The sequence below is a fragment of the Anguilla rostrata genome, chromosome 14 (assembly GCF_018555375.3).
Source record: "Anguilla rostrata isolate EN2019 chromosome 14, ASM1855537v3, whole genome shotgun sequence".
Taxonomy (NCBI): domain Eukaryota; kingdom Metazoa; phylum Chordata; class Actinopteri; order Anguilliformes; family Anguillidae; genus Anguilla; species Anguilla rostrata.
The window spans coordinates 41,216,650-41,243,590 of NC_057946.1; the positions used below are offsets into that span (position 1 = coordinate 41,216,650).

At 43.1% G+C, this 26,941-nt stretch overlaps 1 protein-coding gene and 1 long non-coding RNA gene across 7 annotated transcripts in view; both read left to right on the plus strand.

The window, feature by feature from the left end:
• The window catches only part of actr1b (actin related protein 1B), a 30,982-nt gene extending 21,169 nt beyond the window's left edge, over window positions 1-9,813 (plus strand). For 5 of the 6 annotated variants that reach the window (XM_064307500.1, XM_064307499.1, XM_064307501.1 and 2 more), the window contains 6 exons: window positions 84-300; window positions 865-957; window positions 2,678-2,852; window positions 6,892-6,953; window positions 7,801-7,841; window positions 8,738-9,813. In XM_064307500.1, the coding sequence (XP_064163570.1) occupies window positions 84-300; window positions 865-957; window positions 2,678-2,852; window positions 6,892-6,953; window positions 7,801-7,841; window positions 8,738-8,840 (691 nt within the window). In that variant the 3' untranslated portion in view covers window positions 8,841-9,813. Of the gene's footprint in view, window positions 1-83; window positions 301-864; window positions 958-2,677; window positions 2,853-3,129; window positions 4,575-6,891; window positions 6,954-7,800; window positions 7,842-8,737 lie in introns of those variants that run through there. The other variant, XR_010325279.1, reaches the window with a different exon arrangement.
• A 15,243-nt stretch (window positions 9,814-25,056) lies between these two features.
• On the plus strand, window positions 25,057-26,486 carry LOC135239790 (uncharacterized). Its single transcript, XR_010325488.1, has 3 exons — window positions 25,057-25,256; window positions 25,377-25,665; window positions 25,801-26,486. It is a non-coding gene; the product is annotated as an uncharacterized LOC135239790 (long non-coding RNA).
• The last annotated feature ends 455 nt before the right edge of the window (window positions 26,487-26,941 follow it).

Here is a 26,941-nt window from a genome sequence, read left to right on the forward strand (position 1 = left end):
TAGAAAGATGTTAAGCTCAGAAGGAAGGCTTTGCCCTGCGCACACACAGCGGCTAATGGGAGGGTCCTGCTGTCATTTGGCAGGTACGCCACAGGGCGGACGACAGGTGTGGTGCTGGATGCGGGTGACGGGGTGACCCACGCCGTGCCCATCTATGAAGGCTTTGCCATCCCCCACTCCATCATGCGTGTGGACATCGCTGGTCGTGACATCTCCCGATTCCTGCGTCTGCTCCTGCGCAAGGAGGGCTATGACTTCCACACCTCTGCCGAGTTTGAGGTGGTCCGCACCATCAAAGAGGTATACCTATGAACATCTTTGTAGTAGGTTAGTGTGCTTTTGGAAGCTGTTAATCCTCAAAGAGAAATTAGTTTAGCATGAGAAATTAGTTTATTAATTAGCATGATGTGATAAAGTAAAACTCGCCGTTCAATTTGTATAGCAGACCAATTTAAAGGGATAGTACACATTTTTAGACCCAGATCTAAGAGTAACTGGTGGTTGGCAAAACCAGTGGAATTATTTTGAGTACAACGCACAACACATAGAGAAGACTTGGTCTTCACCAGTCATTAATTTATCCATAGATCTACTTAATGTATGTGTTCGAAGCTATGCACGATTCATGTCCCAGCTGTGTTAATATGTAGTCTGCTGCCATGGTTTCATGTACCGATAATGGGTGGAACTGCCATAGGCTGTTAGTCACACAACCTTGTAAAAACATGTTATTTCATAATGCCGTAAAGTCCTTAAAAAACCAAATGATAATTGTGAAAGTTGGTGCTCCTGCCCTGGGAACAGGGAGTCTCCTCCTGCCTGAGGTGTGAGAATGATCTCTGTGTTTCTCATCCCTTTCTGTAGAGAGCGTGCTACCTGTCCCTGAACCCTCAGAAGGACGAGACCCTGGAGACAGAGAAGGCACAGTACACCCTACCCGATGGAAGCACGCTGGATGTCAGTGCACGAAACCCGACTCCTCCCGACAAATCAAATCAAATTAAATCTATTTTATTTCTACAGCACTTTTTATAGAAAACTGTCAAAAAGATGCTTTACGGAGTGGCTGAAAACAGCAAAAACCAGGCCTGAGCCCCCAAATAGCAAGCACATCAGGTAAAAAAACTGGTCGGGAGAAAACCCAGAAAAAACTACCTAATGGGTAGAAATCTCGGGAGGAACTTAGCTGTAGAGGAGGAGCCCATCCTCTGCTGGCCGGCCAGGTGTAAAGTAGTAATAGAATGGATATAACAGATATGTAATAATCTATCACAGCACATAGAATGGGTTGGGCTGGTTACAATTCAGGTAATAAACCAACTGGAGTGGTAAAGTCCAAATTGTACAGTTCAGTATAGTGTAGTTTAGAGGGTGATGCAGGGTGATGCAACTGGAGCTCCAGGCTGAGTCACAGCATGGGCAGGGGAGGAACAGGGCTTCAGCGGTCCGCAACCAGTGTGAGGGACAGGGCTGGAGTGATCCCATGAACACAGTGCAAGGTTGGGGCAGGAGCCCCAGGGAAAATGAAGTTGAGAAGATGAAGTTATGCAATCCAAAGATTGCCAACACACTGAGTAAATGTAGTCTCTGCGGCCAAAAACCCAGAAGAAACAATTGGATAGAAGCTCCATCCAGCTACTGTACAATCCATGGCCGCCACTGAACAATTTATGATGGCTAAGTCAGCCACTACCCAATTTCAATTTTATGCTCTAACCCTGCTGAGCTAAACTGAACCATGCATTCATGGACTCGGCTAAACTATTTTCCTCCTCTGCACACTTTTACCCAGCTACGGCTCATGAGTAGCACCTTACCTTATGGCCTTTCCTTTGCAGATATGCACCCTGCATATGGTGTGTGAGGGTGGGATTAAGAGAAGATTCAGTGGCATAAAGCAGTCATTCACCCTAGTTGTTGGTTTGCGATATGGGGTTCAAAAAATGTTTGAGCTTCAGAGTGTCTAAGAAAACCATTAGTGCGCATTACCCTTCAGCAAGGTACTTAAGCATCAGTAAATGTCCAGCTGCATTAATGGGCTGTTTGTAAAAAGAATGTATGCTGATTAAGATGCTGTGGATAGGGAGAATCTGCTAAATACTTAAAATGTAAACTTAGCTGATGTGTTTTTATGCAGGAAATTCATTTAAAAATCCTGTGGTGATCATGTGATGTTCTGCTTCAGGGTTTCTCACATGATGCAGGCACTGTAGATTGCTGATGTCCAAGAGTTTCCAGCTGTCGCTGTCTGAGATGTATGAGTCCCACAGTAGGCAAGATGGCGGTGCTGGCAGTTTCGTCCATCTTTCCTTGCTGCCTGCCGTTCCCCATCACTTGGCCCCACCTATTATCTGAGCCGCTACCTCAGGATTGTCACTTAGCTGCCTCTAATTTGATGAACGTGAACATTGACTGACTGACCGTGTTCGCTCGACACAAAGAAACACCCTGAGCCGACCAGAGGAGGATGGGTTCCCCCCTTGTGCCTGGTTTCTTTCAAGGTTTCTTCCCATCTGCCACAGGGAGTTTTTCCTTGCCTCTGTTGCTTTAGGTTTGCTCCTGTGGGGTTTAGGCCACGGTTGTCTGTGAAGCGTATTTGTGACAATTGTTTGTGAAATGCGCTATATAAATAAATTTAGATTTTGGTGGTTCTGACGCATGTGCGGTTCCTCTGCAGATTGGCCCGGCGCGTTTCCGGGCCCCAGAGCTGCTGTTCCGGCCAGACCTGATCGGGGATGAGAGCGAGGGCATCCACGAGGTGCTGGCCTTCGCCATCCAGAAGTCTGACATGGACCTGCGACGCACGCTCTTCTCCAACATCGTGCTGTCTGGAGGCTCCACACTGCTCAAAGGTGTGGAAACCAAGTTCACCTCCCCCACCACGGTGTTCATTTGGAATTTTTCCACCAGGATGATACGCCTGCATGAGTGTTGCAGCTTTGCTGCACAAATATATATTTGTTTTTAATTCCAACTTGCATTTTGGAGGATTCTAGTTGTTATCTAGCGTTAGAGTTATTAGTTAGTGGTTTTTGTAGAACTGTTTTGGGATAGTTTACCTACCCTGCCCTGCCTGCAGAGTTACCATTGTGGATTTGGACGATTTTGACTGCTGTTTCTCGCCTGCAGAAAACTACAAAATGGCTGAGTATTCACTGTTCAGCTTCTGAAAGTAGCACCAGACGACTCACCAAGTGCGGGTAGATTATGTCAGTGTTGAGAAAACAGGATCACTTTACTGGACAAATTCTCTGGAAGTTGCATCACACGCATAACTTCAGAATACTCCCACAAATCTCTGGATCTGTTTGGATGCTTTGATGAAATGTGTCTGCGGTCTGCACCTGCTAGAGCCATAGATTTTCTATGGCTGGAGTGGTATTGAGTGGTAACCTAAAGTTAGCCAAGACATTTCTGTGAAAATGATCTAATGTTAGTCAGCTGTCGACAAAGATGTGGCCAACACATCACTGGGCTAGAAGAAAAATAAGCAGTTAAAAGAAGGTGTTGACACCTCGGGCGACATGGCTCAGGAGGTAAGACCGATTGTCTGGCAGTTGGAGGGTTGCCGGTTCAAACCCCGCCCCGGGCGTGTCGAAGTGTCCTTGAGCAAGACACCTAACCCCTAACTGCTCTGACGAATGAGAGGCATCAATTGTAAAGCGCTTTGGATAAAAGTGCTATATAAATGCAGTCCATTTACCAAGAATAAAGTGAGTTTTTTAAAAATTTAGTTTTAATGTAGAAGAAGCTTAATAATGGCAAGTGTTGCTAATGGCTGGCATAATGCCCCACATCCCCTTGCCCTACTACTACACCATGGCCTGGAGATAATACATCGCTCCTCTTGCCTTACTACAACACCAGGACCCTGGGGTAATACACCACTCCCCCTGCTCTACTAGTACACTAGGACCTGGGGATAATACACCACCTTTCCTTGCCTTACTACAACACCAGGACCTGGGGATAATACACCACCTTTCCTTGCCTTACTACAACACCAGGACCTGGGGATAATACACCACCTTTCCTTGCCTTACTACTACACCAGGACCTGGGGATAATACACCACCTCCCCTGCCCGACTAGTACACCAGGACCTGGAGATAATGCACCACCATTCCTTGCCTTACTACAACACCAGGACCTTGGGATAATGCACCACCATTCCTTACCTGACTACTACACCAGGATCTGGAGATAATACACCGCTCCTCTTGCCTTACTGCTACATCAGGACCCTGGGGTAATACACCGCACCCCCCCGGCCCTACTAGTACACCAGGACCCAGGGATAATACACAACCTTTCCTTGCATTACTACTACACCAGGGCCTGGGGATAATATACCACCTCCCCCTGCCCTAATATTCCAGGACCTGGGGATAATACACCACCTCCCCTGCCCGACTAGTACACCAGGACCTGGAGATAATGCACCAGCATTCCTTGCCTTACTACAACACCAGGACCTGGGGATAATGCACCACCATTCCTTACCTGACTACTACACCAGGATCTGGAGATAATACACCGCTCCTCTTGCCTTACTGCTACAACAGGACCCTGGGGTAATACACCGCACCCCCCTGGCCCTACTAGTACACCAGGACCTAGGGATAATACACCACCTTTCCTTGCCTTACTAGTACACCAGGGACTGGGGATAATATACCACCTCCCCCTGCCCTAATATTCCAGGACCTGGGGATAATACACCACCTTTCCTTGCCTTACTAGTACACCAGGACCTAGGGATAATATACCACCTCCTCCTGTCCTACTATTCCAGGACCTGGAGATAATGCACCGCTCCTCTTGCTATTCTACTACATCTGGACCTACCTGGGGATAATACACCACCTCCCCCTGCCCTACTGCTATGCTGGGACCTCGGGATAATACACCCCCCCCCCCCCCCCCCCGCTCTACTACACCAGGACTTGGGATAATTCATCACCTCCCCCTGCCCTTCTAGTACACTAGGACCTGGGGATAATACACCACCTCCATTTGCCCTACTACTGCACCTGGACCTGGGGATAATACACCACTTCCCCCTGCCCTACTAGTACACCAGGACCTTGGGATAACTTACCACCTTCCCCTGCCCTACTAGTACACCAGGACCTGGGGATAATACACCACCCCCCCTGCCCTACTAGTACACATGGACCTGGGGTTAATACACCACTTCCCCCTGCCCTACTAGTACACCTGGACCTGGGGATAATACACCACCCCCCCTGCCCTACTAGTACACCTGGACCTGGGGATAATACACCACCTCCCCCTGCCCTACCACTACACCTGGACCTGGGGTTAATACACCACCCCCCCTGCCCTACTACTACACCTGGACCTGGGGATAATACACCACCCCCCCTGCCCTACTACTACACCTGGACCTGGGATAATACACTACCCCCCTGCCCTACTACTACACCTGGACCTGGGGATAATACACCACCCCCCTGCCCTACTACACCTGGACCTGGGGATAATACACCACCTCCCCCTGCCCTACTACTGCACCTGGACCTGGGGAAATACACCACCCCCCCTGCCCTACTAGTACACCAGGACCTGGGAATAACACTTTTGCTTTGCAGTACAGGCTAAAGGTATTAGGCTACCAGGGATTTTTTAATTTATTTAAGGTAGATACAATTTCACTCAGTTTAATTACCCCTCCACCTGCCTCACACCCCTCAACCTCCCACTTTGTAAAATGATTTAATGGACTTCCAATAATTAATTGAATTGTAATCAAAGCCAAAGAAGGTTATTTGGAGGAGAGTTGTGTCTTAGATTACTTGTAAGTAAAAAGTGTAGAAATTTCTTAACAAAAATGATGGTGTTGAAGAAAAAGAAATAACTGAGTCAGGAGCTCATATAATTTAAAAATACGACCCATCGGGACATATTATTAAATTAGATTCATTTAATCACCATATGCAAATATTCCATTACTAGCCAATCATCAGTTAGGATCAGGGAGTCCATACTAAGGCTGACCATGTGAGCCTAGAGGTCCTCTAATCCCCTAAAGCACTCTATATATACCACAGCTGGAGTTAATCTCTTCTAGTTTACATATCCAAGTGGAACATGGCATGGGGTGAAACAGCGTACACTTAAATATATAGACTTTCAAAAGTACACTTTCAGAAGTACGTTTATGAAGTTACCATATATATACCATAAGATATATTTTATAATAATTTCTTATGTAATATTTTCTGTAAGACAACTTTTTAATAATAACCCATCAAAATAATCTTTTTTGTACAGTATCCTTGAGTCTGAGAAAGGCCATTTAAATCAAATCTATTATTATTATTATTATTATCATCATCATCATCATCATCATCATCATCTCTGTCACTGTCTCCAGTTGTCTGTCCATCAAAAACACGCGTCACTCACATCCTGTTTCTGTCTCCTTCATCCATCCTATCCTCTTATATATTCCTCCTTTTTTCTGTTTTATTTCTGCCTCCTATTCCCTGTCTCCCTCTTCCCTTTCTTTCTAAAACAGCAGAGGGATGAGGGGAAGAGACAGGGAAAGAAGGAGATCTTCTTTCCCTGTCTCTTCCCCTCATCCCTCTGCTGTTTTACTCATCTTCTCTGCTTGTATCCTAGTCTGGTCACCATTCATCAGAGAACAGGCATGCTGCTTGTAACCCAATCCGTTCACCATTAATCACAGAACAGGCATGCTGCTTGTAACTCAATCCGTTCACCATTCATCAGAGAAAAGGCATGGATAGGAAATTGAAAATGAACTGTGTAAGCATTATGCTTCATGTGATTCTATGACAATTGGGTTGAATCTTGTGTAGTTTTCCATGCATGACAACCACACTTTTTTTTCCTGTTTGGTAGGCTTTGGGGATCGTTTGCTGAGTGAAGTGAAGAAGCTGGCTCCTAAAGATGTTAAAATTAAGGTAAGTACATTTTGTTTTTTGTTTCTGTTGTGATACACAAGTCTCTAAAATCATGTTTACATGTCTCATTCTCATGTTTGGGTCCAAACACCAGTAAAAAAAAACAAAATCATGAGCCCCTTTTCCGCTGCAAGGCCGAACGGTTCTGAGCACGGAGAGGAACGGTTCCAGTGGTGTTTCCACCTGGAAATGGTTTGGCGCGGAACGATTACGATTTTCGGCATGGTTAGACAACCGTGCTCAGTGGAGCAGAACCATTCGGGTGGGCAGGCTTAATGACGTATTCACTGGTTTTTACGTCAGTTTTGTGACTCCGCATGCGGTCTCTTCACGTCCTCTTCCGTAAGCTAGGTCAGTGGAGAAGCTAATATAAATAAAAATGCCAAACAACAATCGTATTCCGTCATAGCAACAAGATAAACCCGACAATAGCCATAAGATACACAGCAGTGAAAACGCTGCTCACTGAATAACGAAATAAACGGGACAAAGTTTGAAAAAATGACACCATATCATTCTACAGTCAATATCTGGGACTAAATATTGAATAAATAGGCTACATAACCTTACTATTGGTTTTACGCGTAGAGATGTCCATTTTGAGACCAAGTGGTCATAAATTGTCTTGGACAATCCGTTTATGAAATATATTTCACGCATTTTTGATGCCTGGGTACATTAAAAATGGCTGTGCATAATACCACACATATCGTTCACAGCGTTGTTGCCGTTTTTATTACAGTCTGGCTTGATTGAGAAGAGAAGTTAGTGTTCAGATATTAAATGCAATAGTTATGTTGCTATCTGAATTTTACTTTTTCCGTGAAGAATGTTGCTTTTTCTACAGATCTCTGCACCACAAGAGAGATTGTACTCCACATGGATTGGGTTAGTATTGTCTTGTGTTTTCTGAGAAGAAAAAACCTAAGTCAGTCTAAGGTACCCCTTTTAGCTTAGTTAGTTCCACTGCCATTTTGGAATATGTGAAAGCATGCCAAGATCCTTGCAGTGGCTTGGGGACATGGCTGTGGAGGGTGTGGTTTGGGGAAATGGCTCTGGGGGTGTGGCTTGGGGACATGGCTCTATGTGGTTGTGGCTTGCAGACATGGCTCTCTGTCGGTGTGGCTTGGAGACATGGCTATGTGTGGGTTTGGCTTGGGGACATGGCTCTCTGTCGGTGTGGCTTGGAGACATGGCTATGTGTGGGTGTGGCTTGGGGACATGGTGCTGGGGGTGTGGCTTGGGGACTTTGCTCTGGGGTGTGTTTTGGGGACATTGCTCTGTGTGGGTGTGGTTTGGGCACATGGCTCTGTGTGGGTGTGGTTTGGGGACATTGCGCTGGGGGGTGTGGCTTGGGGACATGGCACTGTGTGGGTGTGTTTTGGGGACATTGCTCTGTGTGGGTGTGGTTTGGGGACATTGCACTGGGGGGTGTGGCTTGGGGACATGGCACTGGAGGGTTTGACTTGGGGAAATGGCTTTGGGAGTGTGGCTTGGGGAAATGGCTCTGTTTGGTTGTGGCTTGGGGACATGGCTCTGTGTGGGTGGGTTTTGGGGACATTGCGCTGGGGTGTGTGGCTTGGGGAAATGGCTCTGGGGGTGTGGCTTGGGGACATGGCTCTGTGTGGGTGTAGCTTGGGGACATGGCTCTGTGTGGGTGTAGCTTGGGTACATGGCCCTATGGGGCTGTTGCTTCTCTTCATGATTAGGGTGTGACTCTGGTTGGGGGAGGCAAGTTTGGCTACTTGTTCACTTATTGTCCATTTCGCTCTTCTTTTGAACAGGGGCTCCATCCTGGCTTCTCTAGATACCTTCAAGAGGATGTGGGTCTCCAAAAAGGAGTATGAGGAGGACCGTGCCCGTGCCATCCATAGAAAAACCTTCTAGGACAGGCATGACTCTCCATCCTACCTGTTCCCTCCAGTCCTCAGCTCTGCCCCGGCACCTTGCTCTTGGGATAGGTAGACCCTGCCCCTTGGCAGCCTGGCAGCCTTGTCGACCCACCTCCCCCTCACATTGGGGACACCAGCCGGGACCTGCAAATGGTTATGGGTTGGCAGTGCCAGTCAAGTCCAGGCCCTGCCCACCCCCCTCCCTGTCACCGTTTCCCCCCTAAACTCAAAGCCAGGCTTTTAGGTTTATGCCTAATACAGGTATTTGTGATGGCCATCCACTCAGCCCAATTAAAATACATTTTATTATATTCTCTTATTGCAACAAATAATGTGTGATTCACCTTTGCTGTGTGAATGCCATTTCCTTGTCTGATTTGGTTTGTGCAACTGTAAAGATTTTTGTTGGGAGGGAGGGAGCTTCTGAACCTGTCCCATATCTGGTTCAAAGCTGAAGAGGTATTCATACTGTTCTCCTATCCTACTATGTATCCAATCATGGAAAACACTGACAGTGAAATGTAGAATGCTGTGGTGTAGAATAAGACTTTAATAAGAGACGTCTTGGGAAATTTGCCTGGTCTTCCTGGATATATACAAAAACAAATTTTTGTTATTATCGTTATTTTATTTGTCCCCTGGTGGAAAAGGGGTGTTCCTTTATGGGGAGAGGAAGCGGTTACCATCAGTTTTGTCCAATCCTGCATCCCGCCCACATCCCTCATCCTTTGAGGGATTCCTAACCTCCATACTTGCATTGGGAAGAACAGCCAGGCTGTTTTTATGCTTTTTGATTTTTATGGTTATGAAATTCATCAGCCTTATGTACAGTGGATTGCTATTTAAGAAAGAACAAATAAATGCCATGGAAAAAAAAAACAATACAGAGGACGAAATGTACAAAGCAAGTGTTGCTAGCACTTTTAATTTTGTAAATTCATTATAATAAATTAATGCTGTCTAATGTGGGTATTGTCTCGTTTTTTATAATATGAACTTGTTCACTGAAATCACTTCTTTCTTTTTTTTCTGGGACCAGGGACGCAACACAAGGGCTGATCCACCAACTTCTCTTATGATTGAGATAAATAATTATATTGATCTGACATTTGTATATGCACCAGCTACAGCCGCAGACTACAAGTGTATCCTAAAGATTTTACCATGCTCAAGTACAGGAGTTGAATGGGTGAGCTGTCAGAAAACTAAAACGAAGCTGATTGGTTGGAACAAAAACCAGCACAGACCAGCCCTTCAGGACTGGAGTGCACCCCTGGTTTACCCCTGATGAATCCGTTCTCTACATCTTATGTATTTTGTACATGAAATATGGCCAAAAATATGTGCACACCTCACATCCAACATCTCATCCAAAATTGTGGGCGACTATGAAGATGGTCTACCCTTTGCTGCTAGAACAACCTCCAGTCTTCTGGGAAAGCTTTATACTAGATGCTGGATTATTGCTGTAGGGATTTGCTTCCATTCAGCCAGAAGAGGTCAGGCACTGATTGGGCAATTAGGCCTGGCTTGCAGTTGGTTTTCCAGTTGATCCCAAAGGTGTTGGATGGTGTTGAGGTCAGGTCTCTGGCCAGTCAATTCTTCCACACTGCCCACAAGTCCAAATTCAGTATTTGATGACAGTCAATTGAATAAAGGCATACCAATTATAATACAACACCTATTACAATGGTTCCCAACCTCGGTCCTGTGCATGCTGTTTTTTGTTCCAACCAGTTGCAATCTCAGAATTTTGAACAAGCTGTTACTTTTTCTTATTTATTTATTTATTTATTTATTTAGTTTATTTAAACAGGGACAGTGTACAAAGAACATTAACCTTATATAAAACAAGGAAAGATGTAATGTACCGGGTTATAGCAATTTGCTAATTTCCACCCGCAGTCCCTGGGCAGGTAAGTAAGACAGTAAAATTAGGTGCTTAATTAGGTGCTTTCCATGTTTTGAAGGATTATTTACCTTCTTAAGCCACATTATGACATAAATAGCTATGCATGGCATTAAGATTAAAAATCCCATGTTCACATTGTTGTTTGCTATCTTTATCTTCAACACCATAATTTTTAAGAAATTGCTACACATGGACCTTTAATTTGATAACAAAAAATAAATGTATTACCTCTTTTATGTAATTGTTTGCAGTATAACACAAGTACAGCAGGTCCTCTTTATAACTTAATAATATAATTGAGAAGAGGCACAAGTACAGTCTTCAAAAATATAAGTCCAATACATGAATTTATATAGTTTTCAGAGACAAAGAACTGTTCATTTAATTTTTAAGATTAATTTAATCATCATATGCAAAGATTCCATTTACTAGCCAATCAGAAGTTAGGATCAGGTAGTCGATACCAAGACTCACCATGCGGGCCTAGAGGTCCTTTAATCCCCTCAAGCACTTGATTTATCCGACAGCTGGAGTCTATCTACGTAAGCCAGCAAATGTAAGGAATTAGCCATGGTCACAGGGAGGAAAACAAGTTTATCTGACTCCATTAACCTGTAATGTGGATGTTTGTGTGAATACAGGTTTGTGTATAAGTCTTGGAGAGCAAGACTATCTACTGCTGTCAGGCATGCATGTAATTGTTCTCTGACACTTAAGACCTTCTATCCTGGCAGGTAGAGGTGCTAAACATCAGGGCTTCTTGCAAATAGTGTTTTCACGCCATGAATGTCAAATTTAATCTGGAAAATATGTTTGTCTGGGTACCGAAACTATCATCTGTAACAATGTTTAACTATACACAGGAACTTTGGGGCCTCTGGCTCACTGACCATGCAACTGACTCTGCTGAGTGAGGTTCATCATTAACTTTTTGGTTAACCAAGTTCCTGTCCGCTTCCTCTTGTGACCCTGCAATAAACTCTGTGTGATCAATTAAGCATCAGCTTGGGGCAAGGAACACCCCCTTTTTGGAGGAATAGGGAGCCCAATTTAACAAGCTTAAACATTAACGTAGTAATCAACGGTCTATCTATCCATGTTTCATTGACCGCTCCAATAGCACAAGCCAATGAAATGTTTGTGTGGCCAAAATAATAAACCAATGAAATTACAGAGATCACACATGGGGTTCTGTCGCATCAGTATCTTTTGAGGATAAAAGTCATCAGAAAACTAACAGCTTTGCTCTGAGGTAAGGCATTGCCTAACCGACCAGACGCACCTCTCCTTAAGGACATCACCGGACTTTGTTGCGCTTCCCAACTCGCACCTCGTTGGAGACCTGCCTGAGTTGGCCTGCCACTAGTCTGGACGAAGCGGCAGCTTCCCTATTGGTTAATCAAACTGTCTGTCTCAGTGTGCCAGGCGTCCTGAGGTAGCAGAACAGAGGGGTCTGGCTGGCATGTAGGGTTTGAATATCTTGTGGAGGTATGCTGGGGCTGATCCCTTGACTGCCTGGTATGCTAGGACCAATGTTTTAAATTTGATGTGAGCTATAACAGGCAGCCAGTGGAGGGTAGTGAGCAGGGGGCTAGTGGCAAACTGATGCGGGTCTGTGGAAAAGTTTGCCACCAGTAATAATTCCCAGTGCACATTTCAGACCATGCCTGGCCAAAACCAGACTTCGTTTTTGAAGCTCACTTCCTGGTCTTGTTGAGAGACGTTGCTCACTAGCGCCACTGCGGTTGGCTCTAGTATAGGTGTTTCCATATCCGGTTTCCATGCAAGTCTACGGTACAAATGCAGTCAAAATAAAAAGTCAATAATTTTTTCTCACAAGAACAAATAGTCACAATATGTGTATTTAATTTGTCTTATGACTGTCCATGGGCCGATTTCATGATTTATTGTGTCATTTGGGCACTGTTATATTTGTTGTGGACCAATGAGGTACAGTTTGCGTCACTTCCTGATTACTGCGAGGACTGAGCTACAGTAGGGTCTACAGTCTATGGTCACTGGGGTGGGAGGTGGCGCCTCTTGGCATTGACATTGCGGCTCTGACTCATTGTCCACGGTCCACCTGTGCGAAGTCAGAAAATGCAGACATCCCATTTTGTAGTGATTTCATTATAGCGTGTGCTATTTGCAGCTGCACTGATCTACCATAAAATAATCCTCCTCTGAAGTTTTTTCAGTAGCCAAGTCATTTGTACTATTTCTTTTAGCCTACTTAACCAAATAATTGGTTGGCAGAAAGCGTAATCAGCTAACGCGTAATTGCTATATTTGGTAGTCCAGTATGCTAAAACAGTTCGCACCTTCGGCTACCAAGCCATTTGACTAAGCAGGCTAACTAACCCTATCCGGAAAATATTCAATATGTCAAACGTGTTTGACGGCTTGCCAGTCGTGTACATTCCGTAAATATCTACCTGGGCCATGCTTCATGGATGTGATAAAACTACTATAATCCCGATTTTGGGATAAACTGCAGAATTTTTAGTTTCACAAAGCGTCTTAAGAGTCTTAAGGTTTATTTCCTCTGGAAATGTAGATCCTACGCTGCTTATGTGCTCACTTCCAGTTCATAAAGGCTTGCTAGCTTGCTAAAGTGAACCAAATATGTTAGCTAGCTCGCTCGTTTGATAATGAGGATTGATAAACATAGTGGTCGTATAAACGCATTTAATTTAAAACTTTCACTAAATATACATACCTTTATTGCCGCAACAGAATCTGTGCAGACAAGTCTTGCAGTGGAGAATATTGGATGAGGCACGAGTAACAAACGTCTTATTAGAGAAGTAACGCGTCAGCTGCTGCAGTTCACACTTGTATTAGAGCTCCCTCTACTGGATAATTCTAGTAAATAGCAATTACAACGTTCGAACAGACAAGTACAGATAAATAATCAGTTTTTTTTTTTTTTGTTTATTATACTTATTAAAAAATCGGGGCACATCGGCGACATAACTGCCGATCCCGATGTGGTCAAAAAAGTCAAATAATGGCCGATATAACGGCCATATCGATATATCGGTCGGGCTCTAGTACATAATCTGCAGAAATGGGTGATTTTACTGAAGTTTTCACTAAAGCCACAGTCACTGATCCCAGATTATCTCCAGCTATGGCACACAATGTTCCTCGGTACACATGTCCATCAGGTAAGACTATACTATTTAAATCAAAGTAGCGGATTTACCACTTCAAAAGCATCCTGGTACAGTACCAGACCAAGAGATTCCTCCTACTTCTTAAACAATACATTTGCTGCCACATCGCTACCATCCCAGATGTCTTCCAAGACATCTCTTGATCTAGACAAAGACTGTATCTCTTGTTTGTAGCTATGTGTTTGCTGCTTGACCGACTGACACCAAAAGAGTGATCAAAGTGTATCTTTTAACGGAATGTAACGAGCAAAACACTCCTTCCCTGAATCATTCTTTCCAAGATAAAGTGGGACGGGCTCAATGTATCTAAACAGATTTTTAAAAACTGTTTTTTGTCTATGATCAGTTTTCAAGGTACCAGTGTTGCATGCCCGAAACAAATCCTCGGATTTAAGAACCTCTATGACATTCTCTCTCACTGTCAGAGATATCCAATGATACCAGCTTTTCGTCCAACTTATGAAGTAAATGAGACTGACTGATATCATGCACTGCTTGAAAATCCTCAATAATAGACTGATGCTGGCAGTAAAAGTTTTGCCTGCAACTTCAAATAAAAGAAAGCCAAATTGTTCAAGAAAAGGGATTCATCTGCTCTCTCTGGCAGCACCGCTGCTTGGTCTCCCTCATTATCATCAGTTATGTCGTCAGTCGAATCCCCCTCCAACACTGAAACATCCTCAACTTGTTCATTGGTTGCCATTAGTCTCGTCTCTGTTCCTACTGTTACATGGCCCAAAAGACTGGATACTGTACAAGACTTGTGTACTGTGGAAAAATTAGAAATAAAGGAAGAGACGACTGAAAACGTTCTCCCACACTGACGAAATGGACAAGAAACTGCCCTGCCCTCTCCGATATGAGATTTCAAATGAGAGTTTAACCTCTTAGCGCACAGCCCCTAGTGGTGGGCACGCCCGCGTGCCTAAATTACTAAACTCAAACATTCGGTGCTACTGCAACCAAAGTGTGAGATGAAAACAGAAACGCGTTGTTTCCGTTTCATTAGTAGACGATACATGACAACTATGCCGAAAACGGAGTTTCGCAGCCCCACCATTGTCGCTCCCGTCGTTCATTTAACACACACCCCCTCCCTGCAGTCTCATCTAAAAAACACCCCCCACCCTTGACATAATGGACAATATTGTCTATCTTGGCATTCATAAAAATATTCTTTCACCACTAAAAAATCGTATTCCGTCATAGCAACAAAATAAACCCGACAATAGCCCTAAGATATGCCTATACAGCAGTGAAAACGCTGCTCACTGAATAACGAAATACACGAGAAAAAGTTTTTAAAATGATACCATGTCATTCTACAGTCAATATCTGGGAATAAATATTGAATAAATATAAAACCTTACTGTTGGTTTTACGTGTAGAGATGTCCCTTTTGAGACTGCGTGGTCATATATTGTCTTGGACAATCCGTTTGGGAAATATAGGCGCATCTGTGACGCCTGGGTATCTTCCAAAATAGCTGTGCGTAACACCACACCTGTTGTTTACGGCGTCGTCGCCCTTTTTAGTACAGTCTGACTAGATTTACAATTCATTTATTCGGTAGGCGAGAGTATAAGCTTTCTAACGATGTATAACATGTCTAATTCTGCTTTCGGAATAGCGTTTTATAGGTCAGCGTAACAGAAAATATTCTTAGCATAGCATTCACTTACGCAATCACACTCTGTTAGCAGACAAATACGATGCACCTAACGAAACATGTTCAAGGATATTTCGTAATTTCTTGGAAAATACTATTATTATTGAGGACTTCTGAACATAGCTAAGCCATATGTTTGCTGATAGACCTAGCTGACATCGTTTTCTGGAGCAAAACAGAAGCGAATAGAACAATATAATTGATACTGTCTCTCTGTCTCTATCTACTGAACATAGAGGAGATTTCACCATTGCTATGTAAGTATTATCGTTCAAAATATTTCGGTTATATACGTTCTTTTTGAAATTGAGTATTTTTAAATAGGTTAGTGGTGTTATATAATGTAAATATTTCACACTGTAATGTAAGCGTTAGACGGAAGTGTAATAGTTTTTGTGAAGCATGCAACAGTGATGACGTCAGAGCTGGAACATTGCCAAAACGTGGTGGACGGGTGAAAATTGTTTTCATGTTGTCTCATCCCCATACAATAAAACATACGAGAGTACAGAGTATAGAAATACACACGAGTTAATTATTACACATTTAGGTACTGTACCGCATTGTGTGACAATGTTTTTGCATTATTTTTTTAATCTGATAGCAATGTTTCATCTTAAACCCTCATAAGGGGCTCATTTATATGCTTTATAATGGACAAAAAACATTTTATTCAATTTTGGAGAGATTTTGGATATGTTTCTGGACACCTAGCTATTTTAGACCACTGTACTGACTGAAAGCTTGTAATTCCCATTTGAAAATTATGCAACAGTGATTTTCTTGAGTCAAAACAGTTGATTTGTAGTGAAATACATGGATATGTTATGATTTACAGCAATGCATAATTTAGACATTTTGGATAGATTTGGAGATGCTGGGTACACTGCTTAGTTTTTGCTTCATACATCTATAGTAGTTCTACATATCCACCCTTAGATTTTATGAACTTGTGGTCAAGAAGTTTTTGACCTAGCACATGTATAGTTTAACCTCCTGCATATATTCAATCTCGCAGTATTTCATTGCGAACTTAAAAAGTGCAAATTTATTTTGGATTTTTTGTCAAAACAATTGCATTTGTGGCACTTTATTTCTTCCAAAATTATGAATATAAACTAATCTGTGTTAGTATTGTAAATTGTACAAATGTCTTGCTTCATTTAAGCCATTTTCCAAGTCTCTGTGGTGTTCACGTCTGGAGTTATAAAGCTTTAAATAGGGTACCCCCTAAATGGGCAAGGATTGGCAAAATTTGGCTTGTTCCTTAAGAGGTTAAACTGGATAAATCATTGCATCTAACATTGCAAAATTCTACATGACAAGATACACACTCGATTGCAGTTACCTGTGCTCTCCTCTTATCTTGATGATCTCGATATACATGACATTCCAACTGCGTCATGTTTCTGAACGAACGGGTGCAATCAAAAAAGGCGCATTTAAACGACGCGGTTGGAAGACTCGCATGTACTTTCATATGCCTAACAAACGCATACTTCGTTAAGCATTGGTGACCACAATACTGACATGGAAACATGCTTTCATACTAAGCTATCGCTGGCGAATGATTGGCCGTTATGATACTAACTAGTTTAATGAATTCGAAACGCACATAGCCTACCTGCGCAATCCGGCGACACTCTAGCCAGCTGCAACAAAAAATACTCGAAATACAGGGTTGCCTTGGAAAAGAACAAGAAAATTAATGTGAAATACAGATCAACGTATTCTGTTGGAAATCAAAAACGAACAAATTGTGATATAATTACTTTTAAATTCGCGTAGCCTATTAGGTGTGACACTCGAAACTTGGCATTGCTTTGTTAGCAAATTCTCTGCCGCCACTACTAACCAACGGCTTCCCAATATCCTTTGCAATTTCCAGTTAATTACTGCAAATTCAAACGGTGGGTACCCACCGCACGCGTATCGACCGCGAGCGTATTACGCGCGTAACTGAAGCGTAGTTGAAGTACTGTTATTACAACGGCAGCGGGCGACGTCGTCTCCACCAGATGCGAATGCGTCGCGTACCGGCTGCGAAGCTCGCGCGACACAAGCGAACTGAAGCGTAGTTTTTCGCTTCTGTTCTATTTTTTCGGCTTGTCGCGCGTCACGGTGGCCTGTTTATACACAGAAATATGCTCTAAAATGCTAGGTATACATGCTCTGATTTATATTTCATCCTTATATTACCTGGGGTGTGTCCCTAGTTACCTCCCATATATTTTATAAGCAGCAAAAAAAATACAAGCCTTTTCGTTTTGTAAAAATAAATAAATAAATAAATAAATAAATAGCTGGAACCTGGGGAAAAGGCAAACTTAGTTTCGCTGTCTTATTTTGCGGAGGGGGTGGGGTAAATTTGAAAATACACCACAGAAAGACGGAGCCTATTGAATGACGTAGAAGTGAATGCACCGAGCAGCCGTTTGTTAGCTCGAGTGTTGGAAGGTAGTTTTTAACCAACCATTGCTCAGCCTATTTGACTTCTCCGATGTCTTCGTTCGCCGTGCTTTCAAAAAGGGCTTGTTAATAAAAATCAGATAATCCACAGAGCTTTAAAAAAATCAGATTATTCAGTGGTCTTGCCGATGATAATGCACCTATTTTATAAATGAAGTTGTAAGCAAGCCTTTTTGCACTTGTACTTCAAAGCCTCCGGTGTTCATGTCGTTGTGGTGTTCATATCCCTTCAAGATTAAACTGTTACTGTCTTTTTCATGATTATCTGATTTTACTAAATCTGATCCTATAAATGTTTTGACGTGAATGACAAGACAACACGAGAATTCCCAGTGGTTGATTACGGATTATTTATTATTATTATTATTATTATGATCATTACATATTCTTCATGAAATTGGCACGCTTGTTAACCAAGCAAATAAATTAATACAGTTTGAGATTTGATTGTTTAATTGTTATGCAGGCTACGTTGCGATTTAAGTTTATGGTAATTCTTTAAAGCGTTTACTTTCTCACGTATTTACATGTGTTAAAAAATATTACCAAATTAACAGAATTAAAAAGGTCTCTCACCAAGTATTCACTTAACCCATAATCAAAAGTCCTGAACAAACGTGAAATACACGATGTAAAGCCCACTGCAGACTGCGAGAGCTACTAGGAATACAGAGCTTTAAGCAAGTCTTTGCGCGACACAAACGGAACCAGTGGAGACACCCGTACTGCTTCGCCGTGCTGCTTACGCGACGCGTGCGGTGGGTGCCCGGCGTTATGCAGTTAAGAGCAAAACGCCCACAATGCTGTCTGTCTTCAGCAATGTGCTGTATATCAATAAAACAGCAGGTTACTGTAGGAATTTCCCTGTAATTTCACATCAATTTCATGCCGTGTACCAACAATGACAATATGTGTTTGCTTTTATATTTATTGATTTTTATAGATTTAATCAGCTGAAAGAGAAATGTTCTTCTGCGGGCGTTTGGGCATTTTATCTTACCGTTGTCAAGAAAACTCTGGTTCGTAGTTCTAATTGGACCGTCGTTATGCAGAGACTCTTGTTTCTCGTTCTATTTGCACTGTTGTTAAGCAAAACCCTCTGGTCTTTAGTTCTATGAAAACAATGATTTTATCAAGAAAAAAAAGTTCCTTCCCGTTTCATACCATGCAATTTGTTTAGTTCAATAATAGATGTTACAGGTTGAGTGTATTCTGACCACTAGGAGGCACTGTATTACTTTCCCGAGAGTAGCTGGAAGACTACCTTAGTAAGGATGTGACGTGGGGGGAAAGTGTGTTGACGAGGAGGGATTGGGTTAAGATGCATACAGTCCTGCTCTTGAGTAGCCTAAAGCTAATTCTGATACTCCGTGATTGCCACAAAAGCCTCCTGATTCTGCAACACAACAACATTATTTAATAAAACCACCATATGTAAACCATATTCATCTGCCTAGCACTGTCCCGCTTTTAAAATGGTGTGTTCGCACAGCGTAGACATAGCGTCTTTCTAAAATGGATTTTGAATGCAGCTAGCTTAATGAATAATAGGGCCTTTTAAATGCCTGGGGCAAATAAAAGTGAGGATTGGGCTCCACAGTGAACGAAGAAGCTCCTGCATTCGGTAGCAGGTGTGTGCGTCATCCGTTTTAAAAACAGTTGATTACGTTATTAGCGATCTCATAAATCCAAATTCCCGAGACAGAAATCATTAACCAGTCAATCTAAAATGAGCGCTGTGGCATTGGAAAGAATTTACACAAAACAATTGACCAAATACAAACCTGGAATCGGCAGCAGGTGTGTGTGTCATCAGTTTTAAATACATTTGATTACGCCATTAGCGATCTCATAAATACAAATTCCCGAGACAGATATAATTAGCCAGTCCATCTAAAACGAACTTTTTGCAATTGGAGACAATTTAGAAGTGGCACACGTCCTCCGAATAGATCGCGTGGGCACCGGAATGCGCTGCCACAGCCCTGTTCAGGACATGCAGTAGGCGTCCATATCGCCAGTAAAGACAATTAATATGCCAAATTCGCCGATAATCAAGCATCACCGCTATTACAAGTAATATTGACATTCATTCTAAGAAATGTATGCCCTCGCAGGTGTTTTGTGCACACGCAGCGTTATATTAAAGGCCTTTTAAATGCCTGGGGCAAATAAAAGGGGTGATTGGGCTCCACAGTGAACGAAGAAGCACCTGCATTCGGTAGCAGGTGTGTGCGTCATCCATTTTAAAAACAGTTTATTAGGCTATTAGCGATCTCATAAATCCAAGTTCCCAAGACAGAAATCATTAATCAGTCATTCTAAAACGAACTTTGTGCAATTGGAGACCATTTACAAGTGGTACACGTCCTCCGAATGGATCGCGTGGGCACCGGAATGCACTGCCACAGTTCGTTAAGCGAATAGCGATCTCATAAATCTGAATTCCGGACACAGAAATAATTATCCAGTCTATCCAACACGAACGCTGTGGCATTGGAAACATTTTACGCAAAACATCTGACCAAATACAAAACTGGAATCGGCAGCAGGTGTGTGCGTCATCCGTTTTAAATACAGTTGGTTGCGCCATTAGCGATCTCATAAATCCAAGTTCCCGAGACAGAAATCATTAACCAGTCCTTCTAAAACATACTTTGTGCAATTGGAGACACTTTACAAGTGGTACACGTCCTCCGAATAGATTGCGTGGGCACCGGAATGCACGGCCACAGTTCGTTACGCGAATAGCGATCTCATAAATCTGAATTCCAGACACAGAAATAATTAACCTGTCCTTCTATAACGAACGCTGTGGCATTGGATACAATTTAAAGAAAACAATAGATCAAATACAAATGTGTAATCGGCAGCAGGTGTGTGTGTCATCCATTTTAAATACAGTTGATTACGTTATTAGCCATCTCATCAATCCAAATTCCAGAGAAAAAAATAATTAACCAGTCCATCTAAAACAAACTATGTGCAATTGGAGACAATTTACAAGTGGTACACGTCCTCCAGATAGATTGCGTGGGCACCAGAATGCGCTGCTACAACACAAACGCTGTGGCATTGGATACAATTTAAACTATGTTTTATTAAATTTTATTTGGTATGAAACGTATTTCATTAAAAATCTGGAATTTTCCTGAGTATGTCCATACCAAACATGTCCAGGGGATGCAATATTATGGTGCAGTTGACATGAAAATACCCCCTTGTTGAACCATTTTACATGCAATCCATGTTATTATTACATAAGGTATAATACAGTAATATAATGAATACATGTGCATGGTTTGTAAGGTTTTCCGGGGTTTGTAAATATGATAAACAGATGGTTTAGAGTCCAGATCCAGAAAAGAAATAAAAAGTGTAATGATAGAGGGGGCCAACTTAAGGGCACTGTGGTACTGTCAAGCGTAGTTGCCCCACCATATTGCCAGAGGCCTGATGATCTTTTTACCCTTAATAGCCCGAACACACACACACACCCACAACCATAAACAAAGAGACTAGTTCCCCTTATCTTAGTTGTGTCCAGATGGCAACATTCCAGAGAGCCAAATGGCCTGCTCATCCCGAGGAAGTCCGAGTAACTTATTGTTTTATCACACGGCTCTACAGGATGAGTCCCAGCCTGCAGGCTCGTTCAAATGCTAGCCTTTTCTGGGTCCCAGTTTGACTCCCCCCTACACCATCCTCTGGGAAGGAGCTGAGCAGGGTGTCGAGCTCATCGAGGAAGCTTCCCAGGGGCCCTGGAGGGCGATAGATAACAACAATATACAAGTTAACAGGATAGGTGATTGAGTGGTATTCAAAGGTAGAGATGGAGAGGTGAGAAAGGGGGAGAACAGGGAATTTCCAGGAGGGAGAGATCAGCAGAAGGAGGAGGACATTGGCTGTGACAAAGGGTGCAGTGGCGTATAAGTGTAAAACGTATCAGAGATGCATATATGGCCAGTGTATGTACTCACGGATTTGACGTCCATCCAACGAGCCTTGACTGACAAAAGAATCAGCAAGCCTATAGAATTATAACTCTCTAGGTCGCAACTTGTGTAGCCTTCTGTCCTGCTCCGTTGTCTGTTATTTTGTGGAGATGCACTTTTAGTGTTTGTAAGGTTTATAAGGCATTTTGATAGGCTTATCTGCAGGTAGGAATCCTCTTCGCTGTTTTGCTAAACTAGAACCGGAAAACATGATAGTGGAGAATAGGAGCAGACGCATATGTCCCAGCAGGTTTTGCATATGAGAAAATAACAACAGTGTGAGAGAAATTAGGGTGAAATTGTGAAATTTCGGAGTTGAAACAATATGTTTTTAGCAGAATGGGCATGTAGGTGAAAGTTGACATGATCACGGAGTATAGTGCGAAGTAAATGGAGTGACCATGAGCGAGCTTATATTCCTTATCGAACGGTGTATATATCAGTCGCTATAAAGCGCCAGCTGTTAAAGTGGGGTGTTAAGTAACACGTGAAATCTATTGCACTGCTGTGTTTTTTTCATGTTCAGTACTAGTACTGAATCATGTTTTTAAATGTAATATTTTAATGGGGAGTTGCAGAATGTACATACGTAGTAATTGTTTGTGTGTGGCTAGATAGAGAACAGGGCGAGGTAACATGATGTAGAAACGTGGCGTTTGCTGATAAGAAGGTTTTGTACAGTAGCCAAGTGAAGAAATGTAGTTAGTAGAAATGGCACAGCTGTGAACTGGTGCTTCGTGAACTCTCAATCACGGTTGATGGCACCACAGTGACTGCCTCTCACTCTGCAAAGAGCCTGGGGGTGGTCCTGGATGACCAGCTGGGCCTCAAGGAGCACATCAAGGCAACATCACGGTCCTGCAGATTCCTCCTATACAACATCAGGAGGATTCGACCATACCTGACGACGCACTCCACCCAGCTGCTCGTCCAGGCTACGGTGACCTCTCGCCTTGATTACTGCAACTCTCTCCTTGCAAACCTGCCAGCTTGTGCCATACAGCCACTACAGATGATTCAGAATGCCGCTGCCCGACTCATCTACAACCTCCCCAAATTCTCCCACGTCACTCCTCTGCTGCGATCACTTCACTGGCTACCGGTCGCTGCCAGGATCCGATTCAAAGCCCTGACCCTTGCCTACACTGCTGCCAACAGGACAGCCCCCATCTACTTGCAGGACATGACTCAATTCTATGTGCCTGCTCGACCACTCCGCTCTGCGGCAGCAGGGCGTCTTGCAACCCGCCCAAAGGGATCACAGAGCTTCTCCACCCTAGCTCCCCAGTGGTGGAACGAACTCCCCGTCCCTCTCCGAACCTCCCCCTCACTATCCATCTTCCGCCGTGGCCTGAAGACTCATCTCTTCAGACTATACCTAGAATAACCACCACCACGCTGTGTATATATATATATTAAAAAAAAAAAAAAAAAAACCTTTTTCCTGTCACTTGTTACATGTTGCCCCATCCCTGCACTTCTTGGTAAATTGTATTTGTCCTAATACTCTAGCTTATTCTTCTGCCTAGTTTGGCTTTGCAGATGTTAGACCAGGATAGTGCTCTTTGTTCTCGGCTAGAAATAGCTTTACAAAATAAGTAATTGTACCTTACTGAACCTGTGTTCAGCAGTTGTCTACGATCATGAAAATGCACTTTTTTGTACGTCGCTTTGGATAAAAGCTAAATGAATGTAATGTAATGTAATGTAACTTTTTGATAAAAGGATTACATTTGCCATCATGAAATGCATATGGGTGGCCATGAGTGAGTTTTGGTAAAGCAAATATAAGCGTAAGAGAACGTTAGTGTAAAAGAGGAAATTATCTGCCTGAGAACGAGGCGGGATTCAATCGTTCAACCGGAGGTTTACCAGTCTGTCACTTTGTTAGGGCAGCACCATGACATAGCTATGCAATGCGTGAAATATCATTAGCAAACCTGTCCGTGGTTTTAAAGAAGAACAAACAATTCAACATTTAACGTTCAACATTTAACAATTGAACGTGCAGACGGTACGTCATAATACAGTTTGGGGAACGGCTGGTAGATATGGTGCAAAAGCAATAATTGAGAAGTAGTAGACAATTATTAGTGAGGGTAAAAGCAGGTTAAAGAAACACATTCCTAGCTGGGCTTGAACTTCCAATCCTGTGTTCCCAAAACGTGTAACCTTACCCACTAGGCCACAGGCAGGCTAGCTGTTTGTACTGCAAATGTTTCAGAGAAAAAAGGTATCGGTATTTTGCGTGTGTATGCAAGTTTTTCATTGGGTCGTGTAGGTGAAGATTTGGCGGGTGTCGGTAAAATGTCCAATGGGGAGACATGTTATTAGTGGGATAGGCGGCAGGAAAAATAAGAATGAGAAGATGAAGAAGAAGAAGGAGAAAACGTAAAATCCCCTTAGTTTGGGGCTTTATTGTGTGGACATGTGAAGGTGTTTATGACATCTGTCTGTTGAAATGGGGTCAGAATGTACAGAATTTAATGTTTTTAATGGCTGAGTGTCTGTGGCTGTTGTGGTTATTTCTGTGGGGAACCCTGAAAAGTGCCAAACTCTCGGTGCTGTATAGGTATGGGGCATGCCTCCACCAAGGCGTAACTTGGTGGGATGGCATACCTACCATCCCAATACCTGTCAATTTTGTTTTCTTTTTTGTGATGGTCATAATTTAGAAGCAGAAACAAATTTTGCTCAGAGGGGTATACTCATTTGCAACATGGCTTTTATAATGTTGGTTAAAAAAACATGCTTTCCTGTTTAGCATTGCAGTATTGCAGTGTTGCTGAAACACTACATAATATCTTTTTATTTGTAAAGCGATAAAGCTGGATTTCCATTTTTCAGAGAGGGTGTACTCCTTCATGATGTGCACTGTAACATTGCTGTGTCCCAAGCATGGTGCCCTAAAATTGGGGGATTGTGTATAAAAAGGGCTGTAATTCATACACTGTTCACCTGATATGCATGTAAATACTTTTTTTATTACAAATCTCAAATTGTGGAGTACAGAGGCAAATCAATAAATGATGGGTCTTTGTCCCAAACATTATGGAGGGCACTGTATCCCTAATAATATTTAAATGCGTTTAATTTCATATTGTTTGTTCTCTGCAGGTTTCTGCCTCTGCTGCTGACGTTGAGAGGTCCTTAACTTTGCCTGACAGTCCTCGATTGATTGTTCTCGGTATGCATGTGTATGTTTAATTAAACTTTTCCTTGACCATGTGGCCACACCACAGGCCTTCCCTGTCCTCACTGCTATGCTGTGTGTCAACCCCATCCCAACCTGTTCTCTCCCCTACAGAACTCGCCTCCGCAGGCGAGGACCCCGTGGCGACGGAACCTCTCCAAACTTCGCTATCCCTCACTGACCCCCTGTGACGACTTCACGGTCGCAGGAGGGCTATGGAACTGCCAGTCTGCTACGCGGAAGGCTGACTTCATTTCAGCCTACGCGTCCCTCTTCTCCCTACATTTCCTTGCCCTCACTGAGACCTGGATCACACCAGGCAACACTGCAACCCCTGCAGCCCTCTCCTCCTCCTTCTCCTTCTCTCACGCCCTCCGCCCGTCTGGCCGTGGTGGGGGCACAGGTTTGCTGATCTCTCCCTCTTGGAAATTCTCTGTTCTCCCCCTTTCTCACCTCTCCATCTCTACCTTTGAATACCACTCTGTCTCAATCACCTATCCTGTTAACTTGTACATTGTTGTTATCTATCGCCCTCCAGGGCCCCTGGGAAGCTTCCTCGATGAGCTCAACACCCTGCTCAGCTCCTTCCCAGAGAATGGTGTAGAGGGGAGTCAAACTGGGACCCAGAAAAGGCTGGCATTTGAACGGGCCTGCAGGCTGGGACTCATCCTGTACTTCAAAGAACCCAGAGCCGTGTGATAAAACAATAAGTTACTTGGACTTCCTCGGGATAAGCAGGCCATTTGGCTCTCTGGAATGTTGCCATCTGGACACATCTAAGATAAGGGGAACTAGTCTCTTTGTCTATGGTTGTGTGGATATGTGTGTTCGGGCCATTAAGGGTAAAAAGATCATCAGGCCTCTGGACAAATGGTGGGGCAACTACGCTTGACAGTTCCACAGTGCCGTTATGTGGGCCCCTCTATCATTACACTTTTTATTTATTTTCTGGATCTGGACTCTAAACCATCTGTTTATCATATTTACAAACCCCGGAAAACCTTACAAACCATGCACGTGTTTTCATTATATTACTGTATTATGCCTTATGTAATAATAACATGGATTGCATGTAAAATGCTTCAACAAAAGGGTATTTTCATGACAACTGCACCATAATATTACATCCCCTGGACATGTTTGGCATATTCAGGAAAATTCCAGAAATTGAATGAAAAATGTTTCATACCCAATAAAATTTAATAAAACATATTTTAAATTGTATCCAGTGCCACAGCGTTCGTTATAGAAGAATTCGTGAATTATTTCTGTGTCGGGAATTCAGATTTATGAGATCGCTATTCGCCCAACGAACTGCGGAAGCGCATTCCGGTGCCCACGCGATCTATCTGGAGGACGTGTACCGCTTATAACGTGTTTCCAATTACACCAAGTTCGTTTTAGATGTACTGGCTAATTATATCTGTCTCGGGAATTTGGATTCATGAGATCGCTAATAGCATTATACTCTGTATTTAAAACGGGTGACGCACACAACTCTGCCCGATTACAGGTTAGTATTCTATCAATTATTTTGTTTAAATTGTATCCAGTGCCACAGCGTTCGTTATAGAAGAATTCGTGAATTATTTCTGTGTCGGGAATTCAGATTTATGAGATCGCTATTCGCCCAACGAACTGCGGAAGCGCATTCCGGTGCCCACGCGATCTATCAGGAG